The sequence below is a fragment of the Scyliorhinus torazame genome, chromosome 8 (genome assembly GCF_047496885.1).
Source record: "Scyliorhinus torazame isolate Kashiwa2021f chromosome 8, sScyTor2.1, whole genome shotgun sequence".
Lineage (NCBI taxonomy): Eukaryota > Metazoa > Chordata > Chondrichthyes > Carcharhiniformes > Scyliorhinidae > Scyliorhinus > Scyliorhinus torazame.
The window spans coordinates 41,366,147-41,387,927 of record NC_092714.1 but is presented as its reverse complement, the minus strand read 5'-3'; the positions used below and the strand labels follow the sequence as shown (position 1 = coordinate 41,387,927).

The window sequence follows — 21,781 nt, the reverse complement described above, 5'->3', positions numbered from 1 at the left end:
CTACAATGCGCGGGAGCGCCAGCGCATGCTGGCGTCATCCCCGCGCATGCGCACATGGAGTCACTTCCGCACCGGGAATGGCGGATGACCACGGCTTCCGGTGCGGAAGGAATAGAGTGCCCCACAGCACAGGCCCGACCGCGGGCTAGGCCACCGTGGGGGCACCTCCCGGGACCAGATCTCCCCCCCCCCCCCCCCCCCCCGCGACCCTCCATGAGCCCGCCGCGCCGCCAGGTCCCGCCAGTAAGGGACCAACTCCAATTTACGCCGGCGGGACCGGTATAGAACGGGCGGGACTTCGGCCCATCGCGGGCCTGAGAATCCGGATAGCTCCAGGGCCCATTGAGTCACGCCGGCCCGCCATTCTCCGAGGCGGGCGGCGCGACTTACGACACGCCGGTTTTGGGGGGGGTGGGAGAATTGGGAGGACGGCGGGGGTGGGATTCACGCCGACCCCCGGCGATTCTCCCACCCGGCAGGTGGTCGGAGAATCCAGCCCCTCAAGTTTGGGGAACTGTTGCAGACAAAGATATCGAGGCAGTTTGGTAGATATCAGGATCATGTTGGCTTGGCTGCATCAAAATGACTTGTACAGTTTCTAAAACCATCCATATTGTAAAATACATGTCAGTGCATTGATTTAAACTGTTGTTTCATTTGTTGAGATGGCAAACAACCAAATATTACCAAAATCATTGTGAAACCAAACACTTGAAGCTGCTAAAGAAAGAGCGAGGGTTAACTGGCTTTATTTCCAGGAATTTCATATAAGTGCTTGTGCCCTTTTGCTCAATGATGCAAAGTTATCAGTGCGCTGGTCCATTAGACTGTGCGAAATTAGGATCAAAACAAAATGCAGTCACAGGCAAGACAGGCTCCAGCTTCAATTTTCTCTCCTGTAGTTCAGAAACAGTCTTGTTTGTTTTAGTGTAAGTCTCTGTTTGCAAAATGAGACTAATATGTACAGACTGCGTCATTTCCATTCTGTGGAAAGTCAAATTAATTTTAGATCAGTTAGGTCAAAAGGACAATTTTAAATGGAACTAGCGAGTTGTGGAACTTTTTGACTGAGTGCAGTGCACACAACTAATTTTAATCAGAGCTAGATTATTCATTGATTTCAGGGGTTGTTTGAAAGAGCTTAATTTTGTACCCATTAATGTCAGAGATGTTAGATGTGTAGAATAGTGTTTGGCATGAGCTACCTCCAGAACAAGTATAACACAGATTAAATGCAGGATAAACTCGTCGTTGTTGTACCCTGTCAAAAGTCGACTTTGAATTAACCCTCAGAAAAACCATCAACAACTACTATTTACTTAAGCCTTTATTTTTGTGGTTCCCCCTGAGTTAATTAGTCATTAGTGGTGGATTTATTTAAATGGTTTTTATCATTTGGGTACCTGATGTAAAGAAATCTCATCATCCTGCTTAATAGTCCCCAGGTCAAACTACAGAGAACTACAGGTTTGAATTGTTATGCGCCTGATTACAGAGTGTGCTAAGTCTCTGTATGGAAGTATATCCCAGTCACCCAAAATCAAAAAATTAGTGCAGGTTGACAGCATCTAAGGTTTAGAGCAACCCAAATGAAGACATGGCTCTGCTGAAGTTAACCAGCTGAACTCTAAGCTTATTAGTGGAGAGAACTCTGAAAACTTCCAACCGATTCCATTCAACCCAATGGGAAATTGGCTTACACGGTTATCTGGAACCAAGTGGGGAAAATATCAGCTTCAAATGGTGGGTTCACTCATCTATGTCCTCTGCTTGGTCAATCTGACTGACCTAATTCAAATATCGAATTTATATCTCTGGTTCTGAGCTTTCATTGTCAGGATTGTCACCTTGGAGGCACAGGAGAGAATCCACTTATCTTCTATCCTCTGCTGTGCCCTCTAGAGGGTAATCACTTGTTGTCACCAGACAATGGACAAGGGTGTCAAAGAATATCTTGTGAGTTACAGCAAATTAAGCGACTCACCATAAAATGTGAGAGTACCTTGTCAACACATTCCTTTTTTTATAAATGATTTTTTATTGGGTTTTTGAGCAAAGTATATTTACCGTTATGTACACAGAATAAGAAGTATATATAGAGAAGGGCACACCCAAACATACCAAAAAAAAAAAGTATCAATAAAAAATAAAATAGAATAACTGGTAGGGTTCTGTGCACGAGCTCAACAGCAGCAACTCTGTACAGCTGGCAAAATTATTTACAGCACATAAGTAGGCAACTGTTTGTGGCGAGGGGGGGGGGGGGGTGCGGAGACTGGGAGGTAAATATACATTTGGGTGCCGGAGAAACAATTACAGTGGGCAATACTCAAATGGGTTTGGTGTTGGTGTTGTCACTTGCTTCTCCCGGATGGATTCCTGGCCGTTTAGCAAATGGTGGTGACATTTGTCGGCGATGTAAAGTTTTGATTGAATTTTCTAGACAATAACCTCTAGATCCATGAGCACATGCTCTCATATCTGTTTTTTTAAGTAAGGCTTTCCAACAACTGTCCTTTCAGAAAGAGCAAGGAGATTGTCCATTATCCCATCCGACATTCTTCCCTTGACCAACACCAAGTAGTTAGTCATTTAATCTGACTGTCATTTGTGATATGTTGCTAAGTACAAAATGACTGTCACTTTTGGTCACAGAATAGCAGTGACCATTTCAAAATAATTCTTTGTATGTAAGGCAAAATCAATCTTCCCTATAAAAAGACAGCAGATAACCAAAACCTTTGTTTTTTTATCCTTGCAGAAACTGTGGTAGACTGCTACAAGTTTGTGGATGTTAATGCGTTGGGATTAACTGTGGCAGCTCTTAGCAGTTACGATCCTAAAGTGAGAGCTGCTGCCTATCACATCCTGGGTAACTTCTACACGCATCTCGAGGCTGCTCGTTTTAAGGAAAAGCGACAGGTAAGTAGAATGCATCGTGTACAATTTGCTTCAATCTCAGCGAAATGAATCTCCTTTACAGCTTTGTAGAACCTTCCAAAATGCATCCATCCTATACAATGGGACTGTCTTATGTGCTTCCTGTGCCATGCACCATCCATGGTATAGGGCGGCATGGTAGCATAGTGGTTAGCACTGTTGCTGCACATCGCCAGGTTCCCGGGTTCGATTCCTGGCTGGGGTCGCTGTCTGTGCGGAGTCTGCACGTTCTCTCCATGTCTATGTGGGGTTCCTCCGGGTGCTCCGGTTTCCTCCCACAAGTCCCAAAAGACGCGCTTGTTAGTGAATTGAGCATTCTGAATTCTCCCTCAGCGTACCCGAACAGGCGCGGGAGTGTGGCAACTGGAGGATTTTCACAGTAACCTCATTGCAGTTAATGTAAGCCGACTTGTGACACTAATAAAGATTATTATTATTATGTGCGCCAACCTTCTCCACAGAGAGAAACCAAATGTCGTTAAGCCCTGGCGGCGTGTGGAACGCCAGCAAAACCCACAAAAAACAGTGCGGGAATCGCCGGGTCCGTGATGGACACAAGCAGGGCTGTTGAGCTGCAGCCACATTTAAACAATACACCCCCGACACACACACTGTTCGCTGCTGAAAAGCTGGAACAGGTTGCGCTGGATCGCCCATACAGCTGATGGGTCTGCTGGGGCCAGAGGGCACCCAGGTGGGTGTCCCAGGATGGGTCACCTATATGACCCAGGGCACCAGGTTTACAGCTGGCTGTCAGCGGCATGTGCAGCCGCATGGCTGACTTGCCGGCTGCGGTAATGGTGTTGCATACCGTCCACCCCGACCCCACAGCCCACCTTCTGGCCACCCCCCACTACTCCCTCCAGCATTCAACCAAGCACCAGCATCCAATGCTCCAATTTATTTATTTAAAGTCATAAGATTCAAGGCTATGGGCCAAGTGCTGGCAAATGGGATTAAGTAGGCAGGTTAGGTGTCTTTTATGCGTCAGTCCAGGCTCGATGGGCCTCTTCTGCATTGTATTTTCTGTGTTTCTGTGAAAGTTCTAATGATGTGTGACTTCCCTTTTCTTTCTGTCATCTAGCTACTGTATCTATTGGATGTGATGAAAAATGGTATCCGACAACTTAATACCAGGCTCACTTTTTGCTTGGCACTTTACATTGCTAAAGTTGCTCAACTGATGCTAAAACCAGGTTTGTGAAAATAGTGCTTTCAACTTTCTGATATCTATTACAACCTGATTCATGATGTGATATTGTGCCCATTTTAAGACCCAAAATGGCTGATCCATGTTGATTCGCTTTCTGCTTTCGAATTAAGGGAGAATTTAGAAATGGTATTTTGTGTCATCTTTATTTAATCTAAGCATGGGAAGATATTCAGCGGGATTCTCCAACCCCCCCACCGGGTCGGAGAATCCCCGGGGGGCAGCGCGAATCCCACCCCGATGCCGGCTGCCGTATTCACTGGCGCCGTTTTTCGGGCGGGGGCGGGGTGAACACTTTGAGGATGCACAGTTACACAAATCATGCACATCCTGCACCAGAACAGATATACTCGCTTCAGTGTGTCCGAGGTTGTCCATGTTGAGAAACGAAGCCCTTGGGCAGGTGTAGGTGTTAGACTCGAGGCACTGAAGAGTTCCCGTCAGGGGGACGGCAGCGTAACACTTCAAACTCTGCCCAGTTGGTCACAAGTGTTTAGCATATGGGGTAATTCACACAAAGAAACAACATTTGGAAATGTCTGTGCTTCTGTCGGAATTTCCAGAGGCAGTGCAGAACATTGCAGAGAGATTGGAGGAGTCAATCTCCAAGATGAGTACCGTGACATGGAAAGAGTGACCCCGTCTTCTCCAACAGAGACGGCCCCACATGCTGCCTCCTGCCATGATGCCTGATTCTGCCCCAACACAGATGAAGGGTGAGGCAGACCTTATTGGCCGGCCCTCACAGTCTCCAAAACCCAGAGAACCTCCAGCAGAGACATCTCATCTGTTGGATCAGGGGAACAAGCAGCCCGCCCCCAGCTCAGCTGAAGTCACAGGGGTTGCACCATGTAAGCATAATAGGAGGCTGCTGAGAAAGACATTTTTAAAAAACCACAAAGTAAAACTCACCTGGTCTGGCAGCATCTGCACAGAGACAAAGTTAATGTTCCAAGACCAAAACGTCTCCTGTTCAGTTCCAAAAACTCGAAACATTGGGCCATAACTTCTTCGGAATGGCAATCAACTTCGAATTACCACTCCGTTTTATTTTACAAAATTTCTAATATGTCTGTCTTACCTCACCTTCCGAATCAGGCAAGGTGGGATCCAGGCAGCGCGGGTATTTCTGAAGCCCAGCGTTGAAGTCCGGGAGAGATTGATGTCACCAACATGGCCCCTATTTACGGCACTAGCTGTCGTAAGCCAGGAAAGTTTAACGGTCCGACTCATGTTGACAGGGATGGGGAGGCGGACATCAGTAGAGTTTTAGAGACATCAGACATCGGGGGCGGGGAGAGGAATATTGTTGCGGAGGGAGGCGCGGTATGAATTCTTCAAACATTTTCTGGATAACTCTTTGTCTAACACAGCTGGAACCCTCAGACGTTTGCGATTTAAATCACGTTTTCGGATGATTCCCAGCACAGGGCAATTGTCCAGAGGAGGTTTGCACTTCAGGCCAGTTGCCATGCAAACCCTTACCTTTGAAGTTCCGAGAGGAGTTCCCCGGCACATCTTTGTGGTACTCCCAGCCTCCCCCACATCCAACACCAGTGAGCTTGGAAGTTACTGCCCATAAACTCTGTTCCACTCTCTCTCTGCAGATACTGCCAGATCTGCTGCGTTTTCCCAGCACTTTCTGTTGTTATTTCAGATCTGCATTAATTTAGATGCACAAGAAAGGGGTCACTTGGGTGTGCTTGCAATATTTATGGAATTATGTTGACGTTTGTTTAATAAATTTAAATACTTTAATCAATCTCCTCATTCTCCTCATTTGGCACTTGGTTGTAGCCCCGTTCAGGTCAGTAGCCTTTAGGTGAATAGTATGATCGGGCTTTGAGGGGAAAATGATCTGACTGTCAGTTGAATTGCTGACTGTTGAAATGAACTGTATTTTGTGAGGGATGAGGGTCTCCGATGGGACACTGTCAGAGCACTCACACGTTCAAATTTGGTGGCAGTGTGACTGGCAGGTTTCTCGCGCAGCCAGGTCGGTAGTACATAACATGACACATAATGGGAACTATTAAAATATCAGAAAATAATAAATTTTCCTTCAGTATTTTTAGCTTAACATGAACGATAAAGATCACTGTGGCGTTCTGATTTATGGAGGCTAAATCAGAAAGCTAAATGTTAGTGGCTAAAAGAACATTTGCGTGATTTGGAAATCATTTTGCCAAAATGTGGTTGGCAGATGTTGGAACAAAGCCCGTTGCCTGAAGAAAAACTATTTGTGCAGCAGTTCTGTATTTATTTTGTTGTCTATAGTGACTAAATTCAGCAAAATATAAGACTGTTCACTCAGGCAGGTTAATCTCTGCTTCGTAAGCTTACCATGTGCTGTGCCATTCCTTCTACTTCAAAAAGTGAATTAGTAAAGGAATGGATTGGAGCCAAGCTTTGCACACTTTCATAATATTTATTTACAGGGTTACACACAAAAAATGTAGTACCTTTGTTCAAGAAAGAAAAGAGCCAGAAAACAGGAATCAGTAGATCGCTTAGCCTAATGCCTGTCATCGGGAAATTGCTCAAATGCGTTATGAAGAAAATCAAATTGGGATCTTGCAGAGTCAACATGAGATTTGTGAAAGAGAAATTGTTAAGTTTATTGAAAAATTTCGACAAGGGGGAACCCGTGGATGAGATGTACTTACATTTTCAAAAGGCATTTGATAAGCTGTTAGATCAAAGCTTGCTACACAACAGAAGCTTGTGATGGAAGGAGTAACATGTTAACGTGGATAGAGGATCGGTTAGGTAACACAAAGCAAAGATTAGGGATGAATGGATTATTTTCAGGGTTGGTAAGCTGTAACTAGTGGAATGTCACAAAAAATTTTGATGCGTCGAAAATTTATGATCTTTATGAATGATTTGGATGAGGAAATCTAATGTAAGGTAGCTATATTTGCAGATAACACCAAGCTAGGTAAGGAAGTAGGTTCTCAAGAGGAGGCAGAGAGTCTACAAAGGGACATGGATAGGTTAAGTTAGTGGGGAAAAAACTTGGCAGGTGATGTATAATATGGGAAAATGTAAACTTGTTCACTTTGGCAGGAAGAATAGAAAAGCAGTAAATGGTCGGTGGTATAGAGGGTTGCTGGTGTCCTGTACATGAGTGATAAAATGTTAGTACACAGGTACGTGAAGTGATTAAGAAGGACAAATGGAATGTTAGTGCTTATTGCAAGGAGAATTAGAGACCCGATCTGGAATACTGTGCACAGCTTTGGACTCTTTATTTGAAAAAGGATAATTGCATTGGAAGCAATTCAGAGTAGGTGCACTTGATCATTCCTGGCATTATAATAATAATAATCTTTTATTGTCACAAGTATGAAGTTACTGTGAAAAGCTCCCCGTCGCCACATTCCGGCACCTGTTCGGTAAAGCTGGTATGGGAATTGAACCCGCTCTGCTGGCCTTGTTCTGCATTACAAACCAGCTGTCCAGCCCACTGAGCTAAACCAGCCCGTTAGCCTTTGACCACAGTCAGGTCAGCCATTAAGGGCTTATCTTCTGAAAAAAGATTGATCGGCTTGGGCCTGTAACTAATGGGTTTTAGAAGAATGAGGGGTCATCTTGTGGAGACATATGACACTTGAGGAATTGGGCATTAACTGGGCATTCATTGAGCTCCTATAAGTAGACAGTCTAAAACCCATGGCTGTTGAGTTTGAAGGTCTAAACTTGTACATGGGATCATAGGACTTTAGGAGCAGCAGTAAACTATTCGACCTTCCAGCCTGACCCATTGGATGGGCAATAAATGCTGACCTGGATGGAGGCCAACATCACGTTAAATAAAAAAATTGTCATGCATGTTAATTCAATATTAATTGTATGCAGGTGATGGGCAATTACTTGAGGAAATATCATCCTAGTTTCTATCCTATCTTGTGAGGGAGACCAGAATTAGGGACAAGGTTTAAAAATTGGAAAGAGGTCTCCCTTTTAAAACCGAGATTAGGAGAATTTATTTTCTCTGAGGATCGTTAGTCTCTGGAGTTCTCTTCCTCAAAGTAGTGGGAGACTGGATTATTGAATTTGACAGCTGAGTTGGACAGATTTGTGATGGACAAGGGAGTCGAGTGTTATGGGGGATACAACAGGCAAGTGGAGTTGACACCACAATCAGGTCAGCCATGATCTTAATGAACGGCGGGCAGGCTGGAAGGTTGAATAGTTTACTGCTGCTCCTAAGTCCTCTGATCCCATGTACAAGTTTAGACCTTCGAACCCAACAGTCATGGTTTTTAGTCTGTGTCCAATTATAGAGACTCAGTGAATGCCCAGTTGATGTACATCATCTGCATACAATTAATATTGAATTAACATGCTTGACAATTTTTTATTTCACGGGATGTGGCCCTCCCTGTCTAGGTCAGCATTTATTGCTCATCCCTAATTGCCTTTAAGAAGGCAATGGTGAGCCGTTTCCTTGAACAGTCCGTGTGGTGTAGGTATACTCACAGTGCTAGTAGGAAGCAGGTTCCAGGAGGAACAATGATATAGTTCCAAGTCAGGAAGGTGTGTGGCTTGAAGGGGAACTTGCAGATGGTGGTGTTCTTCTGTATCTGCTGCGCTTGTCTTGGGTGTTAGCAGTTGCAGGTTTGGAAAATGCTGTCAAAGGAGTCTTTGTGGAACGCTGCAGTTCATCTTGTAGATAATGCAAATGCCATTGTGTGTCGGTGGTGGAAGGGTGGAATGTTAAAGATGGGGATTGGGAGCTATTTAAGCAGTATTCTTTGTCCTGGATGGTGTCAAGCATCTTGAGTGTTGTTGGAGCTGCACTCATCCAGGCAAGTGGAGACTGTTCCATCACGCCTCTGACTTTTACCTTGTAGATGGTGGACAGGCTTTTGTAAGCCAGGAGGTAAGTTATTCACACAGAATTCCCAGATTCTGACCTCTTGTAGCCACAATATTTTTATGGATAGCCCAATTTAATTTTTGGTAAATGAAAACCCCTAGGATGTTAATAATGGGGGATTCAGCGATGATAACGCCATTGAATATCATAGGGCGATGGTTGGATTTTCTCTTGTTTGAGTTGGTTATTGCCTGATACTTGTGCTCCATTTGTTGTTCCATTGTCTACTGATGTAAGCTTTTAGGGAACGATGGAACATAAGAAAATATGAATCAAAAAGCCCATGTGGTCCACCAAGCCTGTCCTTCAACAGATGATATATACTTTGCAATGTCAAAGGGTTCTCTTTTAACCTCAAGTGCCTATAGGTAAAACTCTTGAAACCTTTTCCTGGCCTGAAGATAACTAACCAATAATGTTACATTAGCAATCTATAATCAGTATTGTTTGAACTTTACCAATTCCATTTTACGGATACCCTTTCCTGCTTTCAATGACGCTGGGCTAGCACCATGTTCCATTGAGTATTTGGTCTTCTATGTCCGTACATATACTTCAACTCCATGGCTTCCATATTCAAGTCACCTTCTTCCATTCACTGCATTTGGTGCGAATCTGTTCCACATTTCTTCTGCTCTGGAAAGGTGGGGGGTACGTCTGACCAGTAAGTTTACAACCTCTCAATCTCAACTAATTCTGTGATGACAGAGTAAGTTTCAGGAACCTGCTGGCATTGTAGAATCATGCGGCACAGGAGTTCATTCAGACAATTGTCCCTGTGCCGGATTTTTGAAAGAGCTATTCAATATAGCTGCCTTCCAAGTATTCATCCAATTCTCCTTTGGAAGTTATTTTTGAGCCTGCTTCCACCATTCCATCAGTCAGTGCGTACCAGACCCTAGTGACTCACTGCATGAAAATATATTATTCTTTTGCCAATTGTCTTAAATCTTTGTCCTCTGGTTACCGATCCTCCTGACCTATGTACCCTGTCAAAACACATCAAAATTTTGAGCACCTCTATTAAATCTAGCCTTAATCGTCCCTTCTCTAATACCAAAAAAATTCACAGCTTTTCTAATCTCTCCACATAATTGAAATCCCTCATCCCTGTTGCCATTCTGGTAACTGGTATTTTTAAATTATAGCTGAGTCACCTATGATTAATTACAATCTGTCTCATACCAGATAGAATTTTGTACTATGTAATTTGAAATTAAATCAGATTTCAAATTTTAACACAGCTGTATGGAGGTTGTCATTAATCTCTGAAGATTCAGACAATTAATTTTCTGATCTTAATTGAATGTCCATTAAGTTCCAGACAGGAAAATAAGATTATTTTTGTTTACAGAAGACAAAAGCGGATACAGAATTTGTTATGGGCCAGGGTTTTAGAGAACCCCAAAGTGTAAAATGGAGTTCACCTGACCCACAACTTTTACTAGATTGTGGTATGGGGAGCACACGGCCCACTCTACAGGTGTGGTACAGCAGAAATGGATAAGTTTTAAAAAAAATATATTTTCAGATTTTTTGGCCAAACATAACAGTACAAAGTTTTTCCTTTTTAACAACAATAAAGCAATATAAATAACAGTGGCCTGTTTTTAACAAATAAATAAATAATATATAAACAAAAAACTAAATGGCAACTGCCTTATCAAAAATAATTATTCTCCAAAAATACAATCCAACAGTCCAATATACATTACCTAGTACAAATATCTATACATATACAGAGACATCCCTGAGAACCCGCCCGAGTCCTCCCCCCCCCAACCCCCTCTCCCCCCTGGGTTGCTGCTGTTACCTTCCCATTCCCTCTATTGTTCTGTGAGGTAGTCAATGAACAGTTGCCACCGCCTGGTGAACCCTTGCTGAACCCCTTAATGCGAACTTTATCTGTTCTAGTTTTATGAACCCTACCATGTCATTTATCCAGGTCTCCACGCCCGGGGGTTTGGCTTCCTTCCACATAAGCAATATCCTTCGCCGGGCTACTAGGGACGCAAAGGCCAAAACATCAGCCTCTTTCGCCTCCTGCACTCCCGGCTCTTCTGCAACCCCGAATATAGCCAACCCCCAGCCTGGCTCGACCCGGACCCCCACCACCTTCGAAAGCACCTTCGCCACCCCCACCCAGAACCCCTGTAGTGCCGGACATGAACAGAACATGTGGGTGTGGTTCGGTGGGCTTCTCGAGCATCTCCCACACCTATCCTCTACCCCAAAAAATTTACTGAGCCGTGCTCCAGTCATATGCGCCCTGTGTAGAACCTTGAATTGTATCAGGCTTAGCCTGGCACACGAGGACGACGGGTTTACCCTACGTAGGGCATCAGCCCACAGCCCCTCCTCAATCTCTTCCCCCAGCTCTTCTTCCCATTTCCCTTTCAGCTCATCTACCATGATCTCCCCCTCGTCCCTCATTTCCCTGTATATGTCCGACACCCTACCATCCCCCACCCATGTCTCTGAGATCACTCTATCCTGCACCTCCTGCGTCGGGAGCTGCGGGAATTCCCTCACCTGTTGCCTCGCAAAAGCCCTTAGCTGCATATACCGAAATGCATTGCCTTGGGGCAACCCATATTTTTCCGTCAGCGCTCCCAGACTCGCAAACGTCCCATCTACGAACAGATCCCTCAGTTGCACTACCCCAGCTCTTTGCCATGCTCCAAATCCCCCACCCATTCTCCCCGGGACAAACCTATGGTTATTTCTTATCGGGGACCGCACCGAAGCTCCCGTCCTTCCCCTATGCCGTCTCCACTGCCCCCAAATTTTTAATATTGCCACCACCACTGGGCTTGTGGTGTATTTCTTCGGGGAGAACGGCAACGGCGCCGTCACCATTGCTTGTAGGCTGGTCCCCTTACAGGACGCCATCTCCAATCTCTTCCACGCCACTCCCTCCCCTTTTCCCATCCACTTACACACCATTGAGATATTGGCGGCCCAGTAATACTCACTTAGGCTCGGTAGTGTCAGCCCCCCTCTATCCCTACTACGCTGCAAGAACCCCCTCCTCACTCTCGGGGTCTTCCCGGCCCACACAAAACTCATAACACCTTTCTCAATTCAAAAGCCTTCGTGACCATCACCGGGAGGCACTGAAACACAAAGAGGAATCTCGGGAGGACTACCATTTTAACCGCCTGCACCCTACCTGCCAGTGACAGGGACGCCATGTCCCATCTCTTGAAATCCTCCTCCATCTGTTCCACCAATCTTGTTAAATTAAGCCGGTGTAAGGTTCCCCAATTCCTGGCTATCTGAATTCCTAAGTACCGGAAATCTCTTGTTACCTTCCTCAGCGGTAAATCATCTATTCCACTGCTCTGCTCCCCCGGATGCACCACAAACAACTCACTTTTCCCCATGTTCAATTTGTACCCCGAAAAATCCCCAAACTCCCTAAGTATCTGCATTATCTCTGGCATCATCTCTACTGGGTCTGCAACATACAGCAGTAAATCATCTGCATACAAAGATACCCGGTGTTCTTCTCCTCCCCTAAGCACTCCCCTCCACTTCCTGGAATCCCTCAGTGCTATGGCCAGGGGCTCAATCGCCAATGCAAACAGTAACGGAGACAGGGGACACCCCTGCCTCGTCCCTCTATGAAGACGGAAGTAATCAGACCTCTGTCTATTCGTGACCACACTCGCCACCGGGGCCCTATACAGCAGCTGTACCCATCCGATATACCCTTCTCCAAAACCAAATCTCCTCCCCACCTCCTACAGATAATCCCACTCCACTCTGTCGAATGCTTTCTCGGCATCCATCGCCACCACTATCTCCGCCTCCCCCTCTGGCGGGGGCATCATCATTACCCCTATCAACCTCCGTATGTTCGTGTTCAGCTGTCTCCCCTTCACGAACCCGGTTTGGTCCTCATGGACCACCCCCGGGACACAGTCTTCTATCCTCGTCGCCATCACCTTCGCCAGAATCTTAGCATCTACATTTAAAAGGGAAATGGGCCTGTAGGACCCGCATTGCAGCGGGTCTTTTTCCTTCTTTAAAAGGAGCGATATCGTTGCCTCCGACATAGTCAGGGGCAGCTGCCCCCTTTCCCTAGCCTCATTAAAGGTTCTCGTCAAAAGCGGGGCCAACAAGTCCATATACTTCCTATAAAATTCCACCGGGAATCCGTCTGGTCCCGGGGCCTTCCCCGCCTGCATGCTCCCAATCCCTTTCACTACCTCCTCCATCTCAATCTGTGCTCCCAATCCCGCCCTCTCCTGCTCCACCTTAGGGAATTCCAGCTGATCCAAGAAGCACATCATTCTCTCCTTCCCTTCCGGGGGCTGAGCCTTATATAACCTTTCATAGAATGCCTTGAACAGCCCGTTCACTCTCTCCGCTCCCCGTTCCATCTCTCCCTCCTCATCTCTCACCCCCCCTATCTCCCTCGCTGCTCCCCTCTTCCTCAGTTGGTGGGCCAGTAACCGACTCGCCTTCTCTCCATATTCATACTGTACACCCTGTGCCCTCCTCCATTGTGCCTCTGCATTACCCGTGGTCAACAGGTCAAATTCTACGTGTAGCCTTTGTCTTTCCCTGTACAGTCCCTCCTCAGGTGCCTCCGCATATTGCCTGTCCACCCTCAAAAGTTCTTTCAGCAACCGCTCCCTTTCCTTACCCTCCTGCTTTCCTTTATATGCCCTGATGGATATCAGTTCCCCTCTAACCACTGCCTTCAACGCCTCCCAGACCACTCCCACCTGAACCTCCCCATTGTCATTCAGCTCCAAGTACCTTTCAATACACCCCCTCACCCTTAAACATACCCCCTCATCCGCCAATAATCCCATATCCATTCTCCAGAGTGGGTGCTGTTCTTTTTCCTCTCCTACCGCCAGGCCCACCCAATGTGGAGCGTGGTCCGAGATAGCTATGGCCGTGTATTCCGTCCCTGTCACCTTCGGAATCAGTGCCCTTCCCAAAACAAAAAAGTCTATCCGTGAGTATACTTTGTGGACATAGGAGAAAAACGAGAACTCCTTACTCCTAGGCCTACTAAATCTCCAGGGGTCTACTCCTCCCATCTGCTCCATGAAGTCTTTGAGCTCCCTAGCCGCTGCCGGCCTCCTCCCAGTCCTGGACCTCGATCTGTCCAGCCCTGGGTCCAGCACCGTATTAAAGTCTCCCCCCATTACCAACTTTCCCGCCTCCAGGTCCGGGATACGTCCCAACATACGCCTCATAAAATTTGCATCATCCCAGTTCGGGGCATATACGTTCACCAGAACTACCGCCTCCCCTTGCAATCTGCCACTCACCATCACGCATCTACCCCCACTGTCCGCCACTATGGTCTTTGCCTCAAACAGTACTCGTTTCCCCACTAAAATAGCCACCCCCCTGTTCTTCGCATCTAAACCCGAATGAAACACCTGCTCCACCCATCCTTTACGTAGTCTGACCTGGTCTGTCAGTTTCAGATGCGTCTCCTGCAACATAACCACATCTGCCTTTAATTTCTTTTGGTGTGCGAGTATCCGTGCCCTTTTAATCGGCCCGTTCAGCCCTCTCACGTTCCACGTGATCAGCCAGGTTGGGGGGCTCTTTACCCCCCCCCCCCCTTGTCGACTAGCCATCCCCTTTTTTAACCCAGCTCCTCACCCAGTTCCCACATACCCGTATATCCCCCCGACGGCGCCCTCCAGCCTCGACCACCCCACCCCATACCAGCTCCCCCTTCTCCTTAGCAGCAGCAACCCAGTTAACCCCCCCCCCTCGGCTAGATCCCTTTCTAGCGTAGTTGCACCCCCATGTTGCTCCCAGAAGTCAGCAAACTCTGGCTGACCTCGGCTTCCCCCCCTTGTCCTCGGCCCCCACTGTGCGAGGCCCCCTCCTTCGTGCGTCCCTATTCCCGCCATAATTACCATAGCGCGGGAACAAAGCCCGCGTTTCCCATTTGGCCCCGCCCCTAATAACCGGCGCCCACAGTTCCTCATCCCCCCCCCCCCCCCCCCCCCCCCACACACACACACATGGGGAAGAGAGAAAAGTTACAGGGTCGCAAGATTAACAACTTGAAAAATCATCCCCTCCCCCTTTTTCCCCCCCTCACCCCACATAATCACCCCACCACTTTGTCCCAAACGTTCTTTTCCTCGCCCGCCTATTCCAGCTTCTCGTCCACAATAAATGTCCACGCCTCTTCTGCCGTCTCAAAGTAGTGGTGCTTCCCTTGGTGTGTGACCCACAGTCTTGCCGGCTGCAACATTCCGAATTTGACCTTTTTGTGAAGCACCGCCTTAGCTCGATTAAAACTTGCCCTCCTTCTCGCCACCTCCGCACTCCAATCCTGGTATACGCGGATCACCACGTTCTCCCACCTACAGCTCCGGGTTTTCTTCGCCCATCTGAGGACCATCTCTCTGTCATTGTAGCGGAGGAACCTCACCACTATAGCTCGAGGTATTTCTCCAGCCCTCGGTCTTTGCGCCATAACTCGATAAGCCCCCTCCACCTCCAAAGGGCTCGCCGGGGCCTCCGATCCCATTAGCGAATGAAGCATCGTGCTCACATATGCCCTGACGTCCGCCCCCTCTGCGCCTTCGGGAAGACCCAGAACCCTTAAATTCTTCCTCCTCGAGTTATTCTCCAGCACCTCCAGCCTTTCCACACCTTTTGTGCTGTGCCTCGTGCAACTCTGTCTTCACCACCAGGCCCTGTATTTCGTCTTCATTTTCAGCAGCCTTTGCCTTCACGACCCGAAGCTCCTGCTCCTGGGTCTTTTGCTCCTCCTTTAGCCCTTCAATCGCCTGTAATATCGGGGCCAGCAGCTCCTTCTTCATCTCCTTTTTCAGTTCTTCCACACAGCGCCGCAGGAACTCTTGTTGGTCCGGGCCCCGTACCAAACGGCCCCCTTCCGACGCCATCTTGCTTTGAGCTTGCCTTCCTTGCCGCTGTTCTAGAGGATCCTCCGCAATCCGGCCGCTTTCCTCACCCTTTTCCATACGTGTCCGGGGGGATTCCCTTCTGGTTTACCGCACAGTGTTTTTAGCCGTTAAAATTGCCGCTGGGGCTCCTATCAAGAGCCCAAAAGTCCGTTCCACCGGGAGCTGCCGAAACGTGCGACTTAGCTGGTCATCGCCGCACCCGGAAGTCGGATAAGTATTTTTTAAAGCAAAACATAAGAACTAGGAACAGGAGTCGGCCATCTGGCCCCTCGAGCCTGCTCCGCCATTTAATGAGATCATGGCTGATCTTTGTGGACTCAGCTCCACTATCCGGCCCGTACACCATATCCCCGAATCCCTTTATTCTTTAGAAAGGTATCTATCTTTTTCTTAAAAACATTTAAAGAAGGAGCCTCAACTGCTTCACTGGGCAAGGAATTCCAGAGATTCACAACCCTTTGGGTGAAGAAGTTCCTCCTAAACTCGGTCTTAAATCTACTTCCCCTTATTTTGAGACTATGCCCCCGAGTTCTGCTTTCCCCGACCAGTGGAAACAACCTGCCCGCATCTATCCTATCTATTCCCTTCATAATTTTATATGTTTCAACTAATGTTTATTCTATGAACTCAAGTTAACCTTTTTAAAACATAGTGAACATCTTAGCAACCATTAATTCAAATACAACCCCCAAAAACTACAACTCTAAGTAATCCTTTAAGCTTTCCTTTTAACACCCATAAGACTTAAAAACAAAACCTTTAACAGAAGCACATCAGGTTAAAGTCACTACTGAGAACATTTATAATTCTGAATTCACGAAATGATCAAGAGATCGTCTTTTCATGGCAGAGAGAACAGCAGTACATCTGCTTTGTCTGGCTTCAGCTCCAACACTGAAAACCAAACCAAAAAGACACAGACACACCCAAGCTTTTGTCAAAGTGAAACTAAAAAGCAGAGCCAGAGCTCAGCTCCACCCACACTCTGACATCACTGCAGTAACATGAGCAGCCAAACATTTCTTAAAGCGACATTCTCATGACAAATATGAACTGAGCAAATATAATACATGGAAATATCAACAATTAACGGTTGAGATGTGTTTATGCGTGCCAAGGTTTTATGGCTCCAGGTAGAAGTCCAACAGACCATAGTGAGAACTGGAACTAATCCCTCAATAACAATGGTAATACAGCACACACTTATGATGCTAAAGAATGTACAACAAAAAAAATGTCCACTTAAAATCTCTCTTAGTTCTTCCAGATAACTGGAAATGGATCAAAAGTCTGAATTTGGGGTATCTTTGAGTCACTTATACGTGGATTGATAGCTCTTAAGCCACATTTTTAAAATCTACAAACAAGAATTCCCAACCAGGTGGAATTATAAAAGTATTCATATAGTGTAATGAATACCTTGCACAATGCATAATTTGACAAGTAATCATAGCTGGGTCCTAAGGCCAGAGTCCAGTACCCAGGTAGAGCATTGTTCTGCAGATAGATTTGTAAATGAGTCAAGTTGCCAATGTCAGTTTGCCTTTGTGCTTTGGAATTCTTAGTTTGAGCAAGAAGTGTTGCCAGTTTATTTTTTGTTATCGTATTAGATAACAATTTATCACTCGGGTGTAAACAGAAAGTGAAAGCCGCAAATCAGTATTGGCAGTCTAATCAAGTCTGTGTAAACTAACGCACTATCACCTACAGTGGCTCTTGGCTCTTCACTAAGTTTAAACATTTTTAAAATTAACGTAGAGTGAAAGAGACTTTTCTGTTTAATCTATGTTTACTCGGTTTCAAAACAATTTTGTTAAGCCAAGTTTACTAAAAAAAAAACAAGAAAATGTTTGAAAACGTTTAATTTTCCTAAAGTGGAACTTGTTATTGAAAAAAGACTTGAGCATTTTGTAATTGAAAAGCAAAAATTAAAGCGACGAGCAAATCTAAATGTAAATACCAAGAGTTCTGTTTAAAAGCGAACCTTTGAATATATGATGTTGGTTTTCTTTGTTAAAATAAATTTGTAAAAGTTATTTTTCTCACTTCCCTGTAGAGGAACATATGTACATGAAGATTAATAATTTCCTACTGACATATCAGTATTTGGATTTAAAGAAAGTGCCTGGGTTTTTCAAGTTTTTCTACAGCTTTGACATGGAGGTAAAGTTGTTTTTCTTTTTAATTGTGTTCTGCTGTTTTCTAAGTCGCTGAAAGTCAATGTGAATATCAAATATAACAGAAAAAACTAACTGCTTATTCAGTAACCAAAGGCATGATGTGACATGGTACTAAGCCATGCAGATCAGCAAAGTCTCTAATTCAATTCTCATCTGTAGTGTTAGCCAGTTTTAGCGATGCGTGCACCCTGATTTAAGGCAAGAAAAATCTTGGGCAGTGTTTCCATTCCTGCTCTCAGTCCATCTAGAAGCATACTTGTCATTATGGAGATGTGGATGAAATTCATCTGCCAAAATTTATTATCAAGGCTTTCATGTAAAGGATGTCTTCCAAGAACTTTTATCATTGTCCATGGAACCATACAGCGATTTAAGGCACTTGCATCAAGTGATAAGGGATTTGGGATGGGGGGAAATCATTGGCCAAATCTAAATATGGACAGTTCGAGTTTCAATGTAAGATCCCGCTGTAGGCAGGTGGCACTGGACAAGGTGCAATGTGCTGAATGCCTATCCTACAATCCAGAACTTCCGTGGTAGAGAGAGAATCTTGATTGCGTGTTTTTTTCATGTTTCATTCTTCATTTTATTTTTCAGCACAAGACTGAACGTGAATGGATTTTTGAGCTTCTTAGCAATAGCTTAAAAGATAAACACTGCTATGAGCTTTGCGACCATCAGAAAATTATCCATGTTCTTCTCGCCTTCTTCAACAGCCCATTGTGTGATGAGACAGCCGAGGTAGGATGCAGTTTATATTTTGAAGCGATGCTAAGATGGCAGTAAAATCAACAATCTACAGCAGGAGGGGTGAAATTCTAGCAGGAGGGGAGATCACTGAATATTATAGTTGGTTTAAGTTAAATGTTTATGTTTTCCCGTCATTTTCATAACTTTTTATTTAATTTAAAGGAGCACATTATCCAGATTCTGTTACTTGCTGCACGCATCACAAAAGCAGCTTATCAGCTCATCAGAGACCACAACCTCCTGACATGGATATTGCATATCTTACAGAGAAGGTACATTCACAACTGTATGATATCGACAGGTTGCTTTCCTTCAAACTAACTGATGGTATTTTTCATCTGTTTAAATCAAGTCATTTATTGCCAGGATACAATATGCTGAGTATGTTTTGTTTTCTCATTTTTTTTAAATGCTGCACATGGACGGTGTGCAATTTTTGTGTCAATTTTCTATTTTAATTATTTAAAATCATTATTCCTAATAGTAATACTTTGGGAAGTGAGTTTATCACTCAGCTCGTGCATAGTTCGGTAACCCACTGCGAACCAGCTTTGAGGCACAACACGATTCCCATGATATACTTTCTAATATTTTAAGATGTTTTGAAAATTCCACAGGAAGTTTACTTATAGCCTCTGATATCTCACTAATTTTTGACTTTGCACTGTTTTGCTATACTGTTTAGAAAGTATTGCCTTAACTTTTAAAGCATACATTAGAGATAATTGTCTATTGGAAACAATTGGTTTGTATTTTTCTAGGGTTTTCGAAAGAAGACTGATACCGGATTTAATCTCACTGCTGCACACATTGTGGGTCACTAACCTAGGAAACAAAGAAAAGACTAAGAGGTTTATGCCTCTTCCTCTTATAAATGAATTTCTCTACGTTCTGACTGTTCTGATACGACACATTTGGTAAGTAATATTGCTCAATGGGAATCTGCAGGAGTTCTTACTGCCGTACTGCTTGAAGTTACTCAATGCTTTGCAGATTTAAACTCTTCAAAGTATTGTAACGCAGACAAGCAAGCACTGAGTGAACAGTCAGCCCATTTAAGATGATATTAACTAAGGGTTGGATGTTACCCAGTACGTCAGGAGAATTCCTTGCTATTCTTTGAATAATGTCATAGGATCGTCATTGTCCACCCGGAATGGGAACTTGGTTTAACATCATTTCTGAAGGACACATCTCCAACAGCGTAAAATCCTTTTGGTACAGCATGTAAGTCTAACTTATGTGCTAAAGTTCTGGTGTGGTTCTGCTCCATGGTGCAGAGTACAATCAACTGAGCCAAGCTGACACATGCATTATATGTTGGAGGATCGCTTTGTAGGAAAGTGGGCTGTGTTTATTTAGATGGTGGGGACACCAGTGCATGCCCATAAGTGCTGCAACAAAACATTCCTAAGCTCGGGCAAATTTTTGAGTGATATCATGATCAGACACCATGTACAATCTGGCAAAGAATTGGAAGATCTATAAAACACTCTTTCATCGCCACTTAATACATTTTGTTTTTAAAATGGGACAGTGTTGTGATTAAAATCATTGATTTCCTTTGTCTTGACAGGATAAAGATTGATGCCAGCACATTTACAGAATTTTTACAGATTTTGAGTTCTGTTTTGCATCATCGCTCTGGTGCCTTTGATGCCTACAAGGAAATGGGATGGATTACCATAAATGAAAGCATTCTTTCTCACACCGAAGCCTTGTTACTGTTACACAAGTGGAGTATTGTGGGAAAGGAGTCCCATTTACAGGAGGCCTTGCAAACTCTGGCCCATAAATGCAATGTTAAGGAATTGCTAAGTAAGTTTTCCTTTTTTTTTTCCATTGTTTTGAACCAGTCGATTTTAGTATTGAAATATGTTTAAAAATTATCTGTAGGTATATTAAACCATGGGCTTCAAATAACTTGTATTTTAATGTCTCCCACAAGGTCAGGTTTAAAAGTCTGCTGCTTACCAAGAGGTCAGATATTTCTTAAAATCTGAACCCATGAATCTGTTGTTTTTTTCATTTGAATACAGAATTCCCCATAGGTTTTATTTTCTCTACGGTTATGTTCGTCAAGGTGTACATTTGATGCTGAGAGCCTGTCTGGAAGTGTGTTGGAGGCAGGTTCAATTAAGCCATTCAAGAGGACATTAGATGATTTCTTGAATAGAAACAATATGCAGGGGAATGACACTCAGACAAAATGCTTGTTTGGAGAGCCAGAACAGTCAAGTGGCCTCCTTCTGTAACATGACAATTCTTTGTGCAACAGCTGGAATTTGCTTCTATTCTACTGCATATTCTCCAGTTAGACTACCTCAGCAAGGGAGCCTGATATTATTTTTTTTAATTCATTTTTACGGGGTATGGGCTTCGCTGTCTAGGCCAGCATTTGTTGCCCATCCCTAATTGCCTTTGAGAAGGTGGTGGTGAGCTGCGTTCTTGAACCGTTGCAGCCCATGTGGTATAGGTATACACACACACACCCCCCACTGTTATTAGGGAGGGAGTTCCAGGATTTTTACCCAGCGACAGTGAAAGAAAGTGATATATTTCAAAGTCAGAATGGTGAGCGAACCTCCAAGTGGTGGTGTTCCCAAATATTCACTGCCCTCGTCCTTCCAGATGGTAGTGGTCGTGGATTTGGAAGGTGCTGCCTAAGGCGCCTTAGTGATTTCCTGCAGTGCATCTTGTAGATGGTACACACCTCCAAGCCCAATATATGTCACAGTTTCATGAACTGCGTTCTGCAAGTGCTGTCAAGCTGCTGGACTTGCAAGTTATTTATAACTAGGTTTTCTTGACAAAGGACAAACCCCACACACTAAACATTCCAGGATACCCTGCGAGCTCAAGAAAGATGTCATGCCACTACTTGCCTCAATTA

General features: G+C 44.9%; 1 protein-coding gene across 1 annotated transcript in view; it reads left to right on the top strand.

Moving 5' to 3' along the window:
• urb1 (URB1 ribosome biogenesis homolog) overlaps positions 1–21,781 on the top strand; it is a 167,105-nt gene that overhangs the window by 128,050 nt on the left and 17,274 nt on the right. Inside the window, exons 31-37 of the mRNA XM_072513439.1 lie at positions 2,762–2,922; positions 4,025–4,136; positions 18,015–18,121; positions 18,736–18,879; positions 19,051–19,160; positions 19,650–19,805; positions 20,465–20,706. Of these exons, the coding sequence (XP_072369540.1) occupies positions 2,762–2,922; positions 4,025–4,136; positions 18,015–18,121; positions 18,736–18,879; positions 19,051–19,160; positions 19,650–19,805; positions 20,465–20,706 (1,032 nt within the window). The remainder of the gene's footprint in view (positions 1–2,761; positions 2,923–4,024; positions 4,137–18,014; positions 18,122–18,735; positions 18,880–19,050; positions 19,161–19,649; positions 19,806–20,464; positions 20,707–21,781) is intronic.